Source organism: Juglans regia, chromosome 14 (genome assembly GCF_001411555.2).
Source record: "Juglans regia cultivar Chandler chromosome 14, Walnut 2.0, whole genome shotgun sequence".
In the NCBI taxonomy this organism is placed as follows: Eukaryota; Viridiplantae; Streptophyta; class Magnoliopsida; order Fagales; family Juglandaceae; genus Juglans; species Juglans regia.
The window spans coordinates 10,200,381-10,220,038 of record NC_049914.1 but is presented as its reverse complement, the minus strand read 5'-3'; the positions used below and the strand labels follow the sequence as shown (position 1 = coordinate 10,220,038).

At 35.1% G+C, this 19,658-nt stretch overlaps 1 protein-coding gene across 1 annotated transcript; it reads right to left on the bottom strand.

Annotated features, from left to right (window-relative positions):
* Positions 1-7,853: 7,853 nt before the first annotated feature.
* Positions 7,854-11,560, bottom strand: LOC108993970 (ankyrin repeat-containing protein At5g02620-like). Its single transcript, XM_018969042.2, has 4 exons — positions 11,155-11,560; positions 10,357-10,901; positions 9,862-10,271; positions 7,854-8,971 (listed from the first exon to the last, which is right to left on the bottom strand). Exons 2-4 carry the CDS (start codon positions 10,703-10,705, stop codon positions 8,090-8,092), a joined length of 1,641 nt encoding a protein of 546 aa, XP_018824587.1. The 5' UTR covers positions 10,706-10,901; positions 11,155-11,560; the 3' UTR covers positions 7,854-8,089.
* Between the last annotated feature and the right edge of the window lie 8,098 nt (positions 11,561-19,658).

The window sequence follows — 19,658 nt, the reverse complement described above, 5'->3', positions numbered from 1 at the left end:
TGGAAGATCGCTCGAATGGAGGTGTTGCCAAAAGTGGCGGCACACGACAGAGCTCACGGCAAGTACAAAAATTCACCAAGAAGCCGAGTGCAATTTTCACAATTTAAGAACAAACAGAGCACGGCACAACTCTTCAAACTCTCAGATTTAACCACCAAATTCACAATGCAATAAACTAAAATTTATAGATGAAAAAGCTTTAAACAAGAAAATGAGGAGAATGAACTCGGAAGGAATAAAATTGAGAAACTCGCTGACTATATATAGACTAAGCAAGGTGATTTTGAGGAGTTGTGTGACGCACGATTGAAGAAGAGAAATACGGCAACACAAGTCGTGGCAGAGAGAGTCGCATGGTGAAGTAGCAGGTTGACAGCAGCCTCCGGTGAACATGCCGAAAGACACAGAGGCAACAATGGAAGCTCGAGGTGGAAAGGGAGCCATGTGGAGTGGTAGCTCGACATCAAGGCTTTGGAGCCTCCACCGAATAATACAGAGCCGCCATGAGGTGGAGGAAAGGAGGTGGTGGCAGCGACATGGGTTGGAATACTTGGCAATGTTCTGATTGGAGGAGGAGAAAATGTTTCGACAGCTTGCTAGAAGGAGAATGAATCAGAAGGTAGAAGAAGAAGAAGAAGAAATAAGAAGGAAGAAGAAGATGGAACAGTGCAGCGCATGAAGGGAAAGAAGGAACCCTAGGGTTCTAAGTGGAACGACGCCATTCAACCAAGGGGAGGCGCTGGATTTAATCCGCACGGGCTGGGCTCGCTAGGTGCACGGGCTAGGCCCTACAATGCACAAGGCTGGGTTAAAATAAATAAATAAAAGTTGGGTCTCAAATGCTACACGGGTTGGGTTTTGCTTGCACAAGGGTTAGGCTTTACTTCACTCGGGCTGGGTCAAACACAACACACACACACCCACGGCCCACAATCAGAATCACACAAACACAAGCCCAAAAATAAAAAAATAAAACACTACAAATAAAATAACACTAATAAAATAACATAAATAAATAAAAAGTAAGGAAATAGAAACCCAAATTAAAACACACCAAAATAAATTACAATAAAATAACACATTTAATAAAAAAAATACATTCAATTAAAAAACTCAAAAATTTATGGATCTCACACAAGTAGTCCAATTTTACTCTTTTAATTGTGTTTTCTTGTACGTGCATACTTTCAAAATTGAATATTACAGTGGGTAATTTTAGCATCCGATGATGCCACCTTACGGACCAACTATGCCCGACCCACACCGTGCAAGTGATTCATCAACTACGCTATTTAGTGCAGAAAGTGAAAATGAAAAGAATGTTGGAGGTCCGTCATATGAATGATCAAACAAGTCATATTACTAATGGTTACACTTTTAACCCGATGAGTTAACATCTAGTGTATATAATAGAAATGTTAATCTCAACCATACATTCTTCCTTTCTAGAATTTCATCCGATGTAAATATAGAGTCGAATGCAGAGGGGACAAATGAAGTATTAGATAATGATGAACAAGTTGAGCCTCCAAAATATGGTATGGAGTTTGCTACTGATAAAAAGATTCTAACCTATTACAAACGATATGTCCAACAAGTGGGGTTTAGTATTATCACAAAAAGGACAAAGAGAGAGGCAGATGAGAGTGTGAAATATGTGATGATTGGTTGTGCACGTCGCGGCAGGTTCTATCCTAGCCACAATAATTTATCGAGGCCATGACCAACAATTAAAATAGATTGTAAGGCAAATGTACATGCTCACTTAATGAAAGGGGTATGGGTTTTGACCACTGTTGATCTTGTTTACAATTATAGTATTGTCAGCCCACATAAGTCTAAAGTTTTTAGATCTTACAAGTGTTTAGATGAATAAAGTCAAAGGATAATCAATTTGAATGACAGCAAGTATTTGAATGAATAAGAATTTCGAAGCACGTGTTGTTGACCCGGGGGGAGGGGTCATGAGAATTTAGAATTTCAAAATAAAGATTGTCAAAATTTTATTGACAAAGTTAGACACTTGAGAATGGATAAAGGATGTGGTGAAACATTGAATTACTACTTTTAGAGGATGAGGGAGATGAATGATGCTTGTTTCTGTCATGGACGTGGACGACGAATGCAGAGTCAAGAATGTGTTTTGGGCTAAGGCACAAAGTCGAGCAGCATATGAGTATTTCAAATATGTTATCACCTTCGATATGTCGTACCTAACAAATATGTACGATTTGCCTTTTGCTCCCTTTGTTAGTGTAAACTATCATGGACAGTCTATACTGTTAGGGGTGAGCTTGATTTTAATCGAGGAAATAAGTACTTTTGTATGATTGTTTTGAGCATGGTTGCAGTGCATGAATGAACGGTCACCCAAAGCCAACATAACAGACCAAAACTTGGCAATGAAGAGTGTTATTACCATTGTATTCCCAGACAGTTGCCATAGATACTGTCTCTGGCATATAATGCGAAAACTACCCGAGAAATTGGGATCCCACTTGGAATTCAATGCAGGGTTGAAGACTGTCATTCAGAGTGCACCCTATGATACACAAAGTTATAAAGAATTTGAGGAGAAGTGGGGGGCACTACTTCATAAGTATGACCTAGCTGATAATGCATAGTTGCATGAATTGTACAAAGAAATATCATTTTGGGTACCAGTTTACTTATTCTACGCTTGTATGAGCCCTACACAACAATTTGAAAGTATGAACGCTTTCTTCGATGTGTTTATAAATTCCGGTACGACATTGAGTGAATTTTTTGACTAATTTGACAATTTCAATTCTTGCAACCAAATGATCACATGCGTATCCTCATTCAAAATTGAGAGGAAATTTCAATCTTGTACACGAATGCAAAGTCAAAAACGGTCCAAATAGAGGTTTGGGGGATGATCTTAGTAATTGCGCACTTGTTAGCACACAAGGTTGCATTTCCACCTTTGATGTTTCCACCTTTGATGTTTTCAAAGAAATCTCCACCTACGATGACAATGTCAAAATCATCAAGTACTCAGTTTACTATAATGAAGAGGAATGCGAAGTTAAATGCACTTGTGCCCTATTTGAGATGAAAGGGATTATCTATAGGCATGCATTTAAAGTTTGTCAGATGAAGCACATTCATGTGCTGCTAGATAAATATGTATTGGATCAATGGATGAAAGACTTAGAGAGGAGATACACACTGGTCAAAAGTAGCTATGATGACTTGCAGATCAATACAGATGCACTACGGTATGACCTTGTGGTTAAACGATGAAATTGGTGACGCATGGATCCCCCAAGTGATGACCATGTCAATGCATTCTTGCACCTTTTGGATGAGTTTGAGCACAAGTTTGTAGGATTACAGCTTGAGTCTGGTTCAACTAAAGTGAAAGAGAATGTGGTCACCGACAAGGATAAGAAAATATTCTCACATTGTCTGGGGGAAAGGGAAACTGCCAACGAGAAGAAAAGTTTTGTCGGTGAAGAAGGCTGGAATGAAGAGAAAGAAGAAATAGGTAGTACATTTTGGATGAGTAATTGTGTTGATATTGGACTGCATGCATCCTTTCTAATTGAATGTTAATTTTTTTTTTCAATTTAAACTTGTAGAAAAATATTTGAGAATGAATCACTCTATAGTGACATCTCGGAATCAGAAGTTGGTTCTAGCGTTGACGAGGTTGTTATCCCAACCCAGTGTTGTACTCTAACACAACCAACGCCGCTGGGCAGTGATGATGTTTGAGGTTATTTCCACCTTTTCACGTTTATAAATCTTCCTACAATGTTCCATTTTTAATGTTTTTGTTTTAATTCTCCATGTTGAATATCTTTAGGATATGATGTGCTTGCCCCATGGGATTCAGTGCAAATCAGTCCTTGTGTTTGAGCAACAATTAGCCTACTAATTATGTATTTGTAAATGGGTAATTTTAGTCTACTAATTGACCGTGTGAGTTTAGTTCTTAGCTAGTTGTTACCAAAAACATTACCTTTGTGAATTTACATAGCTGTTAGTGTTATGTATTAGTGTTATATTTTTTTTTCCTTTGTTGGTACAAGACAATGAAGGTTCAACATGCAAAGGACACTAGAAGTGAAAATGCATGCTTTCCAACGAGAGGATTGATGTGTAAAGCATTTTAGATGAGTAATATTAGATACAGTTATGGATTGTGCAAGCGCTGCACACTCCTTTAGAAAAAGTGTGGGATCCACCATTAAAAAATTAATTTTTTCATGCGAATCTCATATTTACTCATGTTTTTCAAAATAAGTGCATGACACTTATGCACTCTATGACTGCAAATATCATTTCTCAAAATTGTATTAAGGGAGTTTCAAACTTGAAGGCCTACTTGGCTGTAATGTTTTCTCTCAAGGCTGGCATGAAACCTCATGAAGTGAAGTTTTTAATGAAGCACAGGAAAATGAATAAGGCTGATTCTCTTCATTACTCCGTTTACTTTTTTTGCACTTGGTCATGGCCGTTGTATTAGGCTAGTGTCATTGGTAATTGATAGTTACATTCTATGGTTTTTGTTCAAGAGATTTTCCTTCTTCCAACTTTGGTTGTAGAGATGCAAGTGACTAACAATTATATGCACACATATGCATACAATTGGTTTTTTTTTTTCCTTTAGTTATTGCACAACAATAAGGTCCAGCTTGCATTTCCATAAGAGAAAAAATAATGCATCTGGAGCATTGGCATTTTTTTAGGGACTTTAAATACTCTACGAATTACCAACAAACAAAAATAAATGCAATATTTATTTGTTTCCAAACTTTATACTTTCATGTAGTAGATGTGTGAGGGGTGTTATCCCCTGGGCCAGACCACAAGAAAGGATCAGGATCGAGCCCAAGGATGAGGTCAGGGTTGGGCTTTGTACACGCCCAAGAGGCCTAAAGAGAAGGGATGATTAAGCAAGTAATACTGACAAACAGATTGCAGGAAGGACAGTCTGACACCCCACTGGCCGACAGACAGAGACATCCCCTGACCTTAAACATCGGCGCCCAAGCGTGTTAGAAGGGTAGGGATGTCTTGCTGAGGCCACGTCTCATTAATGAGACAGAAAAATCTATGAAAGGGAAGCATGCTGCATTCAATGCATCCCGAGGCTCGGTACGCACAACATGAGGTCTTGTGTCAGGAGCAGTCACCATCAGGCCTGAGTGGTCTGCAGCACGGTAGGTGAGTGGCAGGGACACCCGATCCCATATGGAGCTATACGCCCACTACTGTGAAGGTCAAACAACCAGGTATAAATAAACTCCTCCCATGACCAGTGAAGGGGTTGATACGTACTTACATTCTGAATATCATTCTCTTTGAATACTCTCCCTTCATCTCCACCACTGAAACTAAATTGAGCATCGAAGGTATCTCGGACCCCAAGCTCACCATTCTTCATCTTAGCAGGAACCAGTCGTGAATCCCAACAGTGTGGAGTTGCTCGGGCGGCGAAACACGACATCAACAAGATGCATAATTGAATGAACACCAGAAAAGACAGGAGAGAGAAAATATGCCATGTTGTCAATGAACCAAATCAAGTTTGAAAAATGTATTTTGATTAAAAGAAGCAACGAAAGTTAATGCCTTGGGTCAGTTTTTTTAATATCCATAATAAGCTATCATAAGTATATTCATAGAGAATATCGCATACAATTACAATTCGAACAATCTATTTACATTTAAAACTAATATAATACATCTATAGTCCGAACCAACAAAAAACTATTGCAATAAATACGATCTAGTACAAACACAACAATATACGTATACCCATATTCTCTACGATCTGTTTTCAAAGTATTTCCTCTTGCTTGTGAAGCTCATTCTCTCTCTATTAGTTTATCCTTTTTTTTTTAGCTTCATACTCATGCAGCAATAAATCATCATCCATATTCCGAATTTCATTCTCTCTTGTCATAATTTTCTCTTGTCCAGATTGAAGTATATCTGCCTATATAAAGAATTGATATCTTGCTTCTCCCTACGTGCAATTCAAGAATTTCAAGTTTCAAATATAACAAGTTTGTACATGCATTCAAGAGCAATACAAAAATATGATAAATTAATTATTGTGTTATACTTCAGAAAGACATAAAATTTCCTTTTAGGATGTTTGTCGGTGTGGGAGATCTTTAATAGTGGTTTCAAACCATACCAATAACTTGGTGATTCCATTTCAAGCACATTAACTAAACATGATGATAATTGACTCAATGGTATGGGTGATCTACGTGATGATTGACCGATCGGAGATTGAGTAGATTTTTCCCTCATGAATATATCACTTAAATGATGGGAACTGTTAAGGAGTGTCGCAGTACACAGTGACACGTTCAACTCAATACGTATGCATTATATGATAAAGCAAGTTGGGGAGCTACATCAATTCTATAACCATCTTTCTGTTAAATGGAGTTACATGCTGATTACTTCCCTTTGTGTATGAATACCTTTAAGGCTGTAAGAGCCGTAACAGATATAACATAAAAAAAAAAGTTAAAATGCGATTTTTTTTTTTTTTTTTAATCTAATTGTCAATAATCTAGCTTGCAAATAGATTTTTTTTTCACCAATAAATTCTTGACGAAAGGAATACCAAGATATTTGAGAGAAGGCCGGCCGTGTTCATAAATTCAAGAAGAGTAGCCTAGAAAGTGAAGGCAGAGAAGGCATAAATGTTCATGAAAGGTGGAAGGGAGAAGAAGTTGGCCATCACACCCAATCTTAAAAGATTGAGATTGAAGATGGATGTTAGTGGAATTATGTTGGTGTCATCTAATAAAATATAACTTTAATTAAAACTGTCGAAGATGGAATTAATAGTTGCCCTGGACAACTAAGGAAAGCCAACCTCACTTCAACTTAATATGTATATATATGTGTATATTATATATATATATATATATATATATATATTCAAAGCATTAGCATTTAGGGAGCTTTGTTTCTGTTCAATCATGTAATTTCTTCCCTATGATAATGGATTACTGTCAACTTTCTCGAACTGAAATCTTTTTGTTTGATCAACTCATGCATTTTAGCCTTGGTACTAATGAATTCATGAAGCTTAAGAACTTATAAATTATGGCTCTTGATGAGTAGAATTGGTTTGACACACTAAGTAAATAACAATGGTTCTACTCTCCAATAAAAGTCTGCAAGGTATTTCATCACTATCGTACAAGCATGAGAAGAGCAAGGAATTAAAATGCCAAAATGCTCAACCAAATTTTGGAGAGCAATGTATTAACATTGACATCATCTTAAATGATGTAATGCCTCAAAATATACTAACTTAATTAGCTATATTATTTTGAACTTCAACCATTCTAGAGACGTGAAAGGGCAGGGGTGAGGGGGAGTGATCTGTTGAGGGGTGAGGGGTGAGGGGTGAGGGAGAAGAGTCTGAGGATCTGGTTGAGGGGTGCTGCAATGAGGGGCGCACGGGTGAGGGGTGAAGGAGGAGTCTGATGGCTGGGGTGAGGGCATCGGGGTGATGGAGAAGAGGGAGAAGAGGCAGCTCAGTGAGGAGGGGTGAGGGCTGAGGGAGAAGAACTGTGACGTGGATCGGGAGTTGGGTAGATTTTTTCTTTTACAAAATATTTCACAGACAGACACGTTAGTGTAACACTGTTTATTCACTGTGAACGTGAACAGTTTGATCTACATTTATTAGCAAGGTTGGTATCTTTAGCCTTGTATTAATGCAACAGCTTCTATATTTATTTATTAGCTTCGTACGAGTTAGGTGCAAAAGTTTTATTGTTGATCTTCTATAAGCTGAAAAGACGTATTTCTTGTTTCACTTTGACCATTTTGTTTCATGACACAAGTTGTCAACGTGCCTTGAAAGTCTTGCGCACATTTGAGCTCTTGCTTCAATCACCATAATTCAGTTCACCACATTATTTGTCACGCTAATCCAGTATAGCAGCAATAACCAAAATTTTGAAGAAAACAAAAACTACAATGATCTTCTCAGGAGATATACATTTTAGATGTCAACTTTGTAGAACCATAGAGATCACTTACGCCAAGCACTAAAAACTTATCTGGCGTAAGGAGAGTTTCAAATTGCGTACATTTTTTTGTATTCATTGTTAAGGATCTCAGTATCTGACATTACTGACATTGACCCGGACCTTGATCTGGTACCCAATGATGATCTCCGAATGCTCCTCAAATTTGAGGTTTCAATCCGATGCCTGACAATCCAAAAACACATGGTACCCAAAGTAGCAGCCATTATGGTTGTTCCTATAATTGTAACTCCAATTGCCAGCCACCTTTGACTCTCACCCACAACAACAAATGAAAGAGCCAAGAATGCCACTGAAACAAGCACGCAAGCTAACCACATTAGCTTGTTGATAACTGCCATCATCTGCTTCTTTGCCTTGCTTTCTATAACTACCACCGAGGTCTGCACCACCACAACTGCCAGGGAAATGAACAGGGCAAAGGAATCAAAGATGAAGAAGATCAAGAATGCAGCTTTTGGAGCGATATTTGCTTCCCCAAGGGAGAGGCCAGGAGGAATGTCTTTTGGGTCATCAACATATTGGCCAGGGACTGTGAATATGGCTGCAAATGCGACTGTGGCAATAAGGACAGCCACAACAGTTGTGGAGTTGATTGCATTGTTAAGACCTTCTGAGTGCATTTTGTTGAGACGTTTGGCAATGCCCTGAACACGTTTTCTGGTTTGACGGGTGTGCTCTAGCTGATGGTGGACTTCGTGCTTGATGTCACTTACCGTTTGTTTTAACTCACGAGCAGTGCTTGTTGGTGCTTGAGGCTTGATATTCTTGGCGCTCTGAACCCCATATTCCTGAAGAATAGCTGCGATATCTGGGTGGCCGGTTTTCTCGGCAGTGTCAATGGCAGTTTCACCAGTCCTGTTGACGGCTTTTGTGTCTGTTTCATTGTGTCCAAGAAGCATCCTTACAATCTGCACAATGATCAGTACTTGAATCATGGCAACTTCTTTTCAGTTTATTCTATAAAGAAAATTATTCACTTGGAAGAGGAATTTTGATCAATTATACTCTTCTAAAGAATTAGGACAACGAGTGGCTAAAAAACATGGTTGCATATCAATCTTGTTTGAAATATTGCACATGATAACACAGCCTAGGTGTCTCATATTTGGTGACAGAACCATTGGATGCTCTGAAACTATATGTTTTTCACCAGTAAAATTAGGTTACTTATATCATCGTTCAATAAAGTTGTTGGGAAAACTAGACTAGGACGTTTAATCCAAAAAAGAAACACCAGTAATGTTCTGAAAATGGCACCCTCCATAATGGCTCTAGAAGACAACAATTATCACTGTCAAAAGACAGGAAGGAAATAGAGTGGCTTCAAAATAAATCTTGCTCTTTTTAAGTAAGTGGATGGGAAGAGGTAAATTGAATTATTTACAGTATACCTTAACAATCCCACCTCGAGCACAATCAAATACTATGATCTATAACATTTCAACAAGGCCAGCTCAAGGCTACAAAATCTTGCTCTACATAACAGCTGACAAGGAGAAAGAAATAGAGAAATTTGGGATTCACGCAACATATATATCAAACACATGATAGTTGAGTTCCAGATTGAATTTTACTTGAGTTGCTTGTCTCAATAACCAAACACCAAATTTAGGCGACCGATTAATGATATAAAATATGAAGTGATTTATTTTTATTTTTTTAAAAAAAAAAAAAATCTCTAGAACACTATGATGCATACAATTCATCTGCGTAAGGTCAACTCTTGAGATTTATATCAAAACCATTCTCATCATTGTTGATTAGTAACAACTAAAGAGGCACTGAGAGGCTGATTTACCTGAGCTCTACCTTTCCTGGTTGCTATATGCAACGCGGTGTTGCCCTTATTATCAACTATGTTTACAGAAGAAGGATCCGCCATAATCAACTCCTCCACCACCTCACTACTCTGTCCTTTCACTGCCATGTGCAGTGCTGTCTGACCCTTCTTATCTGTCCGTTTTGTAATGCCAGGCTCCTTTTTCAGAAGCCCTTTCACAACCTCCAAATGCCCGTTTCTAGCTGCAGAATGCAAAGCTGTTTTCCCATTACTTTTTGCAATGGTTGCCAGGCTACTTCCGGCCTGCAACAAAAAGTTCACTACTTCAGTGTGCCCTTGCGCTGCAGCAGTGTGCAGAGCCGTCGCGTTTGTTACATCCACGGTCATCGATAATTCCGGATGGGCCTCCATTAGGACTTTCAATAGCTCTGCAAAAAAGGCAAAACAAAAACTCAAATTCCCTTCTGAAGAACTAGTTCCAGGAAAAGAGCCAACTCTAAAATAAAAACATACCCAAGTCTCCTTGTTTCGCAGCAACGTGGAATGCATCAAAGCTGTTTCTTGCTCTGATTCCTGCATCAGCAAGATCATAGTGCTTGATCATCTCCCTAACCAAATCAACAAAACCATATTCTGCGGCAACATAAAGAGCTGTCTCGCCAGCTTGATTTTGCTTTGCCAATAATTCCTTCAATTCGGCCTCTCCGGTGCTACTAAGGATTTCCACCACGACAGGAAGATTTCCTTCTCTCACCGCCGTATGCAATAGCGTATCCTCACGTTTTCCAGTCAACTGCTTCGTCATCTTTTTGCGGGGCACGCCCGGCTGCCCTGCTTCTGGCTGCTCCGTTGGTGCCTCCATCGGAATCTGATAAAGCTCCCTCTCCTTTGCTACTTCTAATTATTAATATCTCATTGCATATTCGCCTTCTCAAAAAAAGCAACCCAAAGAAAAAACCATTTGAATCATTCTGGAATTCAACAACAGCAAGGCCTTGAAGTTCGATTCCAATGTCTCATGTCCGGTTCTGACACCCCCTGCATCCCGAATCAGTGGCCTGTTCACAAGAAAGATTTGGGTTTAGCCTTTCTCATCTACAGCCAAACCATCGAGTTTAGCATTCCCATTAAACGATAAAAATCCAGAAACCAATCTAGCATTTGAAAAAAAAAACATCCACCCCACCAAGTACCATAGACAAAGTTTTCGGTTTTGAGGTCTCCTTATGTATGTATTCTACAACAAGATTAAATCAAGAAAAGATATAACCAAAAAAGTAAGAATAAACACATTTTTTTTTTTTTTTTTACCTGGGTTCGAAAAATGGTGCTCCCTTTGTTCTCCTCCATCGAACACAAAAGAACCCATATAATCTGAGACAAGTTTCTAGGCATCCGTCATGGGATCATAAAAAACGTATTCATTAATGGATATTTGAGAGCTTCTAGTGGCCCTTTCACTTCGGGGGAAGAACGAAATGAAGAACAAGAAAGGAATAGGATCAATAATACAAGTATGGACTAAGAAACATGATACGCACATGTCCACAACCACTTCTTAATGCAAATCTATGTCACACATAAAGGCCAGAGTTGATGCACGAACCTAAAATAACCCATCAAAAGGAGAGCCTTTTGTAAAGGCAGTGATGATGATAACGTTGGCTGTGGAAATATGGGAATCAAAAAATGAGGAAGAAAAGAACAGGCACAAGGGAGTCAAAACCAGAGGTAGTGGCCATTGAGAAACATCGTAAATAACAGCGCCACGCGCTTTTTGGGATTGCGCGAAGGCGATTTCGGTTGACTCTTCCTCCGTCCATTTCATATTTTTCCTTTTTTTTTTTTTTTTCTCCTCCATGACGTCCATTTTATGTCACTTTTGTAGAGTGATTAGTGAGGGCGATGGAGCAATGCTACATAACTTTCGGTTATCATTAATCTCTATATATCATATTTTTTAAAAATTTTAAATTTTATAATATTTTTTATAATATTTTATAAATTTATTTTTTTAAAATTAATTCAATTTTTTTTATTTATTATTCATATAATAAATATTTGATAAAAAAAATAATAATAATTTAAAAAAGTGTTGCGTAGATTTTTTCTTTCATTTAACTTTAACTCTTCTTTTCATTAGGATTTTGCCTTTCATTTTATATGGTCTGCATGTTATTTTTGGATTGGCTTTTTGCCTGTGTGGGAATATACCATATTGCTTTTGTTATGTTATTTAGGTATAGATCTTCCATAAGTTTCTATTCAAATTAGATGGTCTTATTGAGAGAAAGATAAATGACATTTACGGTCCTATGGTGTTCAAGTCTTGCGTATTTCATTTGAAAAAAAATTAATAAATCTGATATCCACATTAAAAATCATTTTTCTAATAGTAGATCCTATTTTTTTCAAAAAAATACGCGAAATTTGCACATCCTTAATTGTATATAGGATTACCCCTTAATTTCATTTAGAACATAAAAATCATTAATTTCTACAATAAAGATCACTTTACTTGCTACTAAGAACAAGAAAGCATGATGCCAACAAAAAAAAAAAAAAAAAAGAAAGCATAAACTCTTAAGCCTAGTTTGGATAGTAAGATGAGATGAGGTGAGATAATTTTATATGAAAGTTGAATAATGTATTATTAGAATATTATTTTTTAATATTATTATTATTTTGGGGCGGGATACCCTCCCCCGCACCCTGCTCCGCACTGTGCGGGGGTTAGGGTTTTTTCCTCGCCTCCTCTCCCAGGAGGCGAGAGAAAAAACCACATCTGCCCCACCCCCTACTTAGGCCAATACATTGTGTTTAAAAAAATATTTTTGGACCTTTTGGTCTAAAAATATTTTTTTAGACCCAAATTATAATATAATTTAAATAATAAATTAAAATTTATAAATATAAAAAGAACTTAAACTCATTAGAGTTAGATTTTAGATTGTTTTGACATCCTAGGCTAATCTTTATATATGAGACCAATGTAATACAATAGTCATCCTTAAGCAATGTGTGATTTAGTAGTAAGTCTCAAATTACTTAATTATGACTATTGTATTCTATTGACCTCTTATATAAATGTTGACTTAAAAAACCAAGACAAATCAATAATTTGAATATAATTTTAAGTATTTAGTAAATTGTATATATCTATATACAATATATTTATTTATATATATAAATAAAAAAATTATATATGTAAAACAGAATAGGGGGTGTGGTGGGGTTATCCCGCCCTAACCCACCCCCTGCCCCTGCTCGGCCCTCTCCATGCGGGATAGGGTGAAATCGGGACAGGGCACCCTAATTCCAATCTTTTTTAAGGGTTTTTTTCACCCCACTACGCACATGCAGGGGACGGAGTGGAACCGGGCGGAACAGCCAAATTCCAATCTCTTTTAAGGTTTTTCTCCCCATCTATCACCTCAATAAAGAACCTCAACAATCTCGATAAGAATCCCAATGCCAATGCCGTGTAAATAAAGCCCCCATGAATTGCACGCCAAGTGGAGTCCAGCCCACCTCCTAGCTTTCCATTGTTTCAGTGCTCCTCACGCGCTTTTTCATGTGCCTGTGGGTGGATATATAAAAGGAGACCAAAAAACAAACCGCGTATATTTTTTATTTTATTTTTTTAAATAAACTGCATTTTAACGAATATTATAATTTTGACTTAAAATATTTATTAAAACTTAACTACAATATTAATAGCTCTCTATTACATAACTGTAACTAATATGATCTAATCCATATTGTAAACTTCTTTCTGGCCACTTAAAAGACAACACAATTCTATTTAAAACAGAATTAACAAACCTTATACTCTGTCTAAAACGGAATAGATGACACTCTATGAATAAAAGTCTAAGAGACATATTATATGGACAAAAGTCTAAGAGACGATGTGTTTTTTTTTCTAAAATAAAAAAAGTAACAGAAATTAAAGATACATGAAAAAAAGAGAATAACATATTGGAAAGATATAGATCCGTATTTTTAACTTTTGAAGAAAAATTACAAACAAAGTGATTGTGATGGCACGTTAGAGTCATGTATCACCCTAAGAGTATGGCAGTCAGTCAGGCCTGAAGTAATTAGTGGCCTTAGACTCGAAAAAACTGCGCATGACGACAAAAAAACACTTTTAGCAGTGGCGCGTGGATTTCACGCGCCCACTTTAGACCACACTTGTGGATCACGCGCAGCTCCGTTTAGTAAAATATTTCGCTCGTCTGAAAGATTGGCACCTTGGGACACCTGTGGTAGGGCGTGTGGTGGTCGTCGGATGCCAAATAGCAGCAGGTCAGCCTTTTGCCATATTTAGCCCTAAAAAAAATAACTAAAAAAGAAAAGAAAAGAAAAAAACTAGAAAAGAGAGGTAGTAGGAATGAAGGAGAGAGGACGGAAGCGCTTTTCTTTACGCATGTGAGCAATGCTACACAACCTTCCTAATATCTACACATCATATTTTTTAAAATTTTAATATTTTTCAATATTTAAAAAAAAAAATTTTTGAGTTTATTCTTTTTAAAATAATTTTAGTTTTCTATTCATTATTTATATATTAAATATTTAATAAAATAATAAAAATTAAAAGATATGTAATGTGTAGAAGTTGTGTGAGTAGTATGAGATTGTGTAGATTTTTTCTTTAATTTGATGGTGATTTTTAGAGAGAATGGGAAGTAGCTCTCTAAACTAGGGCCGGCTAAAAAAAAACCGCGTATGATGGTTTTCAAGATAACTTTCTTTTACTCAGTTTTATCATAAACAATTTCTTGGAATTAAATTATTTTATATTAAAGAGTTTGAAATTACTTTTTTTAAAAACAGCAGTAAGAATTTTAATATTTTTTTAAAAAAATAAGTAACTACTAATTTGATAATTGTATGTTATTTATATTGTTACAATTATAAACAAGTATTGGAATTAAATTTTTGTATTATGATTCTTTATACCGATATTATGCTTGTTGAAGGAACGAAATAGGAGTTAACAATGTCAAAGTCGTTAATTATATTATTAATTAAATATAATTATTTTATTTTTAAATTGGTGTGTAAAATACATCATTCACATCATTTAAATTGTAAAATTTAATTTTAAAATTTATATTTTAAATCAAATAATGATATGTAAGCTGTGTGTGGATAGAGCGTATAATACTTTTATTTTATTACAAAAATATCATGTAATTAAAAATTAGCATTTACGCGGTTAATATGATGATATGACTTTTTTTAATTAATAGAAATATTACATCATCATACTTCTCGACTATCTAATAATTGTCTTAGATATTCGACATCTCATGTGAGTGGCCCCACACCACTGTGGGGTAACAGTACATCTGATCATCAACAAAACATTATAGTCATGACTCATGAGTGGATTGTCTTGACTCTCGAGACCACAGAACAGCACCGAAGTAATTGCAGTTCAGTCTCTCTTTAAACCAACTTGTATGATTGTGGCCCACCGGACCACGTGAACCACTTTTGTAATGTTCATTGTTGTACAGTGTTTTTCTTTTTCAAATGGTAATATTTAGACTAGATAAAAAATAAAATAATGATAAAATATTAAATAGTAATAAATAATAATAAAAAATATAAAAATTAGATAAAAAATAATAATAAAATATTAAATAGTTTACTACTCAAACACAACCTGACTCATAATTTTTTTTAGAATTAATTTTATAACCGGTCGGATTGGCCTCCAACAAAAAACAGCCTTCCAATAATTTCATGACATGTAACTTCCCATTTACACTATAATAGAACCGCACCGCATAGAAAGAAACCTCTCACACTCAGATCTTTCCCTCTCAAATTTCTTATTCGTCTAACTCATTGATCCCTCTCTCACATTCGCAACCTTAATCCTCAAAATAATAGATGTAGGTGTCAGTTCTTGGGATTTATATATTGTTACCCATGTTGCAGGACATGTTTGAAGAAAAAAGAAGTATTTTAGAACAAGCAGGTGCCCTTGCTGGAGCTGAAGCAAACTGCAAGTATTATGGTTTCAAGGGCGAAAATGTTGTAGCAATAACTAGTGGAGCAAACATGAACTTCGATAAATTGAGAGTGGTGACTGAACTGGCTAATGTAGGTCGGCAACAAGAGGTCATGCTTGCAACTGTATTGCCAGAGGAACTTGGAAGCTTCAAACAATTTTATGAATTGGCGGGCCAACATAGATGGGGAATTGGTGGGCCAACATTTCTCACAATTGCCGTCGTTCATGGAGCTCTGATCTGGGAAGGGGTGTCCAATGGGAAGGGTAGGGGTTGTTCGGAGGCCTTCGGGTTTCAATTTTATAGGTATGTTTCTCTCTCTTTTTCATTTATTATGGGTTTTAATTCGGTATGTACATGTGTAATGTAAATTTAGGCCACTTTCTTACATGTCTATTTATAATTGGGGGCTGTTATTCTGCTCTTAGCAGATGGGCTGTTCAGAAGTGGAACTCTTTTTTTTATTAACACCAAATACATAATTTAAAGAAATTAAAAATTAAAAAAAAAGAAAGCAATTTACCATCTACGAGATTTGGAAAATTTTGGCCGACATAGTTTGAACTTTGAAGAAAGAATCAAATTTCTCAATTTCTAAGCTTTTTTTTTATTTTATTTTTATTTTTTATTTTTTATGATACAATCATGTAAACCTGTTAAATAAACTGATCGTCACCAAACTGAATTTAATATTTTTATTACAGTAAACTTGAAGATATAACACATTTTAACTGATTGTTAGATTAATCGACGTATAAAATTATTAAAAAATATCGAGAATAAAAAATTTAAAATAAGAAATAATATTATTACAAGTCAAATTCTTATTAGAATTAAATCAGTCAATAAAGGCAACATATATATATATATATATATATATATATATATTTTTTCTGTTTAAATTATTCTCTCTGTCTGCAATTGATGTCAACTCTTCATCATTATAACACGTTTTAAACTATATAGATGGCCTATTGTCTAATGGCACCCCAAAGCTTTACATCCCCAATTAATTAAAACATAAAAGTGCCATTTGCATGAAACCTTATCTTGAAGTCCCCATTTCAAACGATCACGTCAACCTCCTCTTAAGTTGTTACCCGTTGACTAGAAGATCTGATATTTACTTGTTTATTGTAAGAAGATATATGGAGTTGTGAAGTGTGTAATTATTATATAGTTGTTTAAAAAAAAAAAATTTACGATTAAAAAATTATTATTATTTTTATATAAGTCCTATAGTTATTTAGATTTTTTAAAATGATTATACGACGCTTGTATATTTATGATTATAATTATCATCTCTCTACTTATTGTAATAACCATTCTCCTCAAGATGACAGCATACGCCGGCACATTTTCTGAAGTTCTGCTGCATCACTTATCCTTAGCTTGTAATCTTTTTGTTCTTGGCATGTACAGCTTTGTTTCTTTTATTCTTGGCACGTACAACTCTGTTTTTATACTTGTATAGTTCTTTTATTTTTTGTAAGTAAACATGTAATACTCTCTTATAAATACAAGATACTCTCTATGTTCTATCGTGAGATAGAGTTTTCGCAAAATCCTTTATGATATCAAAGCTTATAAAAACGAGATCTTTTTTAATAGAGGGGACAACTAAACCATCATTAAGACGAATTATTCCAAAAAAAAAAAAAAAGATGAATAGATGAAGAGCCAGAACCGATAGATGTAGAGAGGAGTATGGTAGAATCGATTCACTGAAGAAAACATGCTACAAGATGTTGTCATCTTGAGGAGAATGGTTATTATATTGATATGATCAATTGGGACCTCGTTTCTCACCTATTGGTACCCATATTGCTTGACATTATCAACCCAACCCTTATGATCGAGTAAGTAAAGGAATTATTAGAGATATGGAAAATAATGTGCTGAAATTATAAGATGAATCACTACTTTTAGAGTTAGAATCGAAAAATATTGTTTAAATTAAATGATTTATTGATAAATAATAAACAATAAATAATTTAAAGTATAAATTGTTGATACAATTTTTCGACGGGATTGGACATTGGAGGCCTACAGTATGGTCAAATGATCACTATGATGCTTTGACATAGATACAGTACTTTGATGCTCGTCCATGAATTAAATAATAAAAATATATAAAATGTAAATAAAGAAATAAGTACAGAGATTTATGTAACTCTCAATGCAATCGAAAAAACTTGATTGAAAAAAGATTGAAAGAAATTTGGTGAGAGCCCTAAGAGAGTGTAGATTCCAAGCTCCAAGTTGTAGATTCCTTTCTTTTATAAAGACATTCTTCATTTTTTCGAATAGCTGAATCCTCCTTACTTTATGTCATTTTCACATTTTGGCATGTTAATCATCCGCTTTTAGTTTTATCTCTTCCTTAACTTATATCTTCCGAACATCTAATAGGTTCAATTCTAATTCATTTTATATCCAACACATACATTCTAAGATTTAGTCATAACAACGAAATTCTGGAAAAATATAACTGATTTAGAATTTTCATCTCATCTCATCTTATTTACTTCTTAAATATCATTCAAATACAAACATAACAGTTTTCAATTTCAAGTATTTAATTTTTTTTATCTAATTCTTACCTAATTATTACATATTTTCTAAAATTTCAAACAAAACATAAAAAATAATTTAAAATTTTCAAGTCCTAAAATAAAAATTATATTCTAACAATATTTTAATTTTATAATATTCTTATTTAACTTTTTATTTCTCATTTTCTAAAATCTTATAAAATATCATAACTAACTGAAACTTTTTTACTATTATTCATAAACTATCTCATTACTATTCACAAATTTTTTTTTATCTCATCATCGCATTCTCCAATCCCAAAGCATCCAGCTTTAAGTTATTAGATACAATTTTATTGCCTTGCAGTCGTGAAGGAAACAAATACAATACATTATGTACTATATTGGAATAATCAACTCAGAATCTCTCAGAAAATTATAATATATCGTAAAGTTATAAAAGGAAAGAACTTGCAGATTAAAAAAGGAAAAGGAAATTATAGAGATGATAGACAAGGAACTCACAGAGAGAACCAGAGATTGTGGAGCGACCAAGCGATCAAGCGAAAGACTGTTTATTAATGATCTTTATCAATCTGAGTAAGCATCGTCTGTCTCAGGCACGAGGAGATTCACAGAGAAGAGGAGAGGAGATTTACAGCGGGGAGGAAGATAAGCGAGAGACAATGCACAAAAATTGACAGTGGGGATGAAGATGCTTGCGAAAGAGATTCACAGAGAAGAGGAATGTTCTGGTGAAAAGGAAGATGATGGGGGCGAGAAAGAAGAGCCGATTCATTTGTTAGCGAATCCAAATTGCCACGTAAGATGTGAGGTGTTAATTTTTTTTATTTTTTATTTACATTTGAAGAGTTGGTTTGAAAGCTAAACTCATATCAATTTATTATTATAATTTTTTTAATTTTCAATATAAAATATAATAAACAATTCAATTTTTTTAAATTTTAAAATAATAATAATAAATAATAATATTTTATCATCTCAATTCAACTTAATTCAACTCAATTCAATATTCAAACGCAGATTTCGAACCCAAAACCACTCCTGAGAGTATATACCAGTGGGGCCACGTGACTTTAGCTGATGTGAGGTGTAAATTTGATAATCAGCTGGGAAGAATTTCTCAATTAGCTCTTCTATACACAGTCGTCTCGTGTAAAAAAAAAAAGACAAAAATAAAGACGAATTAAATTAGAAAACAGAGATGAAAACCCATCTCGTTTGGTAA